The following is a 3,216-nucleotide window of genomic DNA, read 5'->3' on the forward strand; positions in this document are numbered from 1 at the left end:
AAGAATTCTGACATCCATGTGGTTTTTTTTTTTTTTTTGTTATATTATAGGACTAAGAAACTTTGCTTAGTCAGATTATTTGAGATTACATTTAAAATCACGTGATCATTTTGGGAGACTATAAAATCTGCAGATGGTTCTCTGTAGAGTACCTCGTATCCAAAAGAGCTTGCAGAGTTCATCAGGAAAGTGCCGCAGAAAAAAATGAAGGTAAGATGAATTTCTAATTAAATTTAATTTTAGTAATAATAGCTGATCGTTCAGTACTATATTATGTCACCAATCATTACAAGTGGTGGTTTAGGTTTTAATTTATTAGCAATTTTAAGGAGAGAATCGAAATCACAATTGATTTAGAACTTCTTATGTTTTTTTTTTATTTTTCTTCTTTTTATCCTACATCACATCTCTCTTTCTACAAACGTACACACAATCATATATGTCTATACATATGCATACTTAGATGCTCTGTAACTCAATATGCTTTACTTGGAAAGATCTGGGTACCAATCCCAAATAGAACACACACATAGAATCTCGGGTTTCTCTGTCTTGACACTGGCCAAAGATGACAATTAAGTAGATATTATATGCACTGAAGTCCGTGCGGTTAGCCGAGTGGCTTTACACTTCGTAACCATATTCCTGGGGAAGGAGTGTCCTAGGTTCGATTCCCGTCGTCGACGTGAGGCGGATCTTTCTCAGACATAGCCAAGTTTGCCGGGCGTGGACAGCAGGGTTTTTTACCCAGTTTATCCGGGGATTTTCATCCCGCAAGCAGGCAAACCGCCCTTGTGAACACACATGCATTACAGTCATGAACACTTAGGGAATGCAGAAAGGAGTGATGAACTGTCAGCATTAATTTTGTCGTGAACCCTTCATTAGGGGACTCTATCGGTCCTAAAGATGGATGAAATCAATCAATCAATATGCACCGAACACATATCTCTATTTCTAGCTTTGGGGGGGGGGGACGGGAGATGGACTGAGTCTTTGACTCTTTATCCCTTCATCTGATTGAAGAAAATGTTTGGATAGGGTGTTATCGAACTAAAACCTCAAGTCATGGCTGGGTTCTTCTTTCTTGTGTGTTCTCATTTCTTATTGGCGAAAACCCGACTTTCTTTAAGAAGAAGAAAAAAAACTTTTATCTTCGTATGAGATGGATGAACATTTTCGTGGCAGATAAATTCGAACCCAAGTATTTGAATACACAAGATTCCTCAAAAGTGAATAAGAATTGGAATCCCTAAGTTTTTCTTTTAGCCAGTTATTACTTCGCAAATCAAATAATTCATTGCTTGTGTGTTGTGGTAAACAATTCAAGTAAATATTTCGCAAGGTATTAAATCAAGTGAGAAATAAAGTTTATATAAAACTCCTGATAGGAAGAACGTCTAATTGAAAAAAAAAATATTAGCAAAAGAATTCAAGCATTATATTAGTGTTATAAACTAACAAAGATTTAATCAAGAAATGTTATTGTAATGATAAATAAAATAATATTATTGAAATACTCATTTTATGCAGGTTTTAATTGTGTGTGCCCTTATTGCTGCTGTACAAGCGGGAGCAGTTCTACACGCAGCTCCCTACTTCTATGGAGCAGGAGTCAGTGCTCAACATCGAAGCCAAGATGTGAGTATTAAAAAATAAACTTAGTACCAAAATCCAACCTTAACAGTGATATTTAAAAATAATTTTAGATTCTGGAGATACAAATAACAATAATTATAAGAATTAAAATTTCTGCTAGTATTGTAAAATTAAAATTAAATCGGGTTAATGGATTGCATTTTTAAAACTAACCTAAAAGATAATGCTTAGAAAGAGGAGAGAATAACCTCAGCTCAATCTACATTTTAAAATAAAGCATTTTATAATAAACAAATATTGATCAGTGACTTTTTTTATTATTCGACAGATTGCTGGCAATTATGCCTTCGGTTATGATGAGGGTCATGCCACTGGTGGCACCTTCCGTAGAGAACACGGCGATGCCTTTGGTAACAAAATTGGTTCCTATGGTTTGACAGATGCTGATGGTCGTAGACGCGTTGTCAACTACGTCGCCGACGGTTTGGGTTTCCGAGCTGACGTCCAGACTAACGAGCCAGGTGTTGAACCCAAAGATCCCGCTGGGGTAGCCATCAACAAAGCTGGTGTTGTTCTCGGAGCTGTTGCTCATCCAGTCGCTTATGCCGCTGCCGCTCCTCTGTATGCTGGTGCTCATCTCGGACATGCTGGTCTACACCATGGACTTTGGAACTACGGATATGGGGCTCACCATGGACTGTATTTCTAAGAAAGTGCCTGCAGTGTTATTTCCTTACCTGATTTGTTCATTGTGAAATGAGTACAATCCTCTTGTGAAGGCAGCTATGTGTAAATAGAGCTTGGGCCTATCGTGTGTGTGTGTGTGTGTGTGTGTGTGTGTGTGTGTGTGTGTGTGTGTGTGTGTGTGTGTGTGTGTGTGTGTGTGTGTGTGTGTGTGTGTGTGTGTGTGTGTGTGTGTGTGTGTGTGTGTGTGTGTGTGTGTGTGTGTGTGTGTGTGTTCGTTCACGAAGTTTTCTTGCTGTTTCTTAAACTACCAAAAATGCAACTGAAATATGAATTAAAATAAAATATCTCAATTGATTTGTCAAAGATTTCAATTATTTTGCATGCATTTGATGCTCAATAAAAATTCATTTCGTCAATTATCCTGACATTGGATCATAAAGATTGAACACAAAATCACTAATATAACCTAGACAATTTTAGTACTAATAAGATATCTTATTACAGATGCGAGAATTAATTTCAATACACACATTTAATCAAAGTTTATCTGGACATACAAGAGCAAAAAATAAAATAAAATAAATTGACCATTTAATAGTGCTTTGTGAATTTCTGACATCAGTCAATCTAGATATGGCACTTTTTCACAATCGTCTTCCTCTTTGTTCTCGAAGTATTCAACAAATTTCTTGCACGTTATCAACCTTATGGTTAGGCTTCGAATGGAAAAAGAAGAAAAGTAGATCACATTTTATAACCATCCAAGTAGAGAATGACTCAAATTCCAATTATTCTCAGATAATGATAAAATAGACATTCCACTTGACACCATCATCGTTGTCAGAAAATGGGCGCCATCAATTACTTACACCCTTCGCGTCTCAAAAGTTTAAACCATTTCCCATTACGTGTATATTCACTTACCAAAAT

General features: G+C 36.5%; 1 protein-coding gene across 1 annotated transcript; it reads left to right on the forward strand.

The window, feature by feature from the left end:
• The first annotated feature begins 1,527 nt into the window (after positions 1 to 1,527).
• On the forward strand, positions 1,528 to 2,308 carry LOC150096020 (cuticle protein 14-like). Its single transcript, XM_090409596.1, has 2 exons — positions 1,528 to 1,641; positions 1,928 to 2,308. The coding sequence occupies exons 1-2, from the start codon at positions 1,528 to 1,530 to the stop codon at positions 2,306 to 2,308; spliced, it is 495 nt and encodes a 164-aa protein (XP_090265722.1).
• Positions 2,309 to 3,216: the final 908 nt, after the last annotated feature.

This window comes from Typopeltis vanoorti, chromosome 19, assembly GCF_054136105.1.
Source record: "Typopeltis vanoorti isolate ZY-2024b chromosome 19, IOZ_Tvanoo_1.0, whole genome shotgun sequence".
Taxonomy (NCBI): domain Eukaryota; kingdom Metazoa; phylum Arthropoda; class Arachnida; order Uropygi; family Thelyphonidae; genus Typopeltis; species Typopeltis vanoorti.

What these genes read in the sequence shown, in the direction of transcription:
- LOC150096020 (XM_090409596.1), top strand. Translation starts at nt 1,528, where the DNA reads ATGCAGGTTTTAATTGTGTGTGCCCTTATTGCTGCTGTACAAGCGGGA. An exon ending in CTCAACATCGAAGCCAAGAT is followed by an intron (nt 1,642 to 1,927) that starts GTGAGTATTAAA and finishes ATTATTCGACAG; the next exon opens with ATTGCTGGCAATTATGCCTT.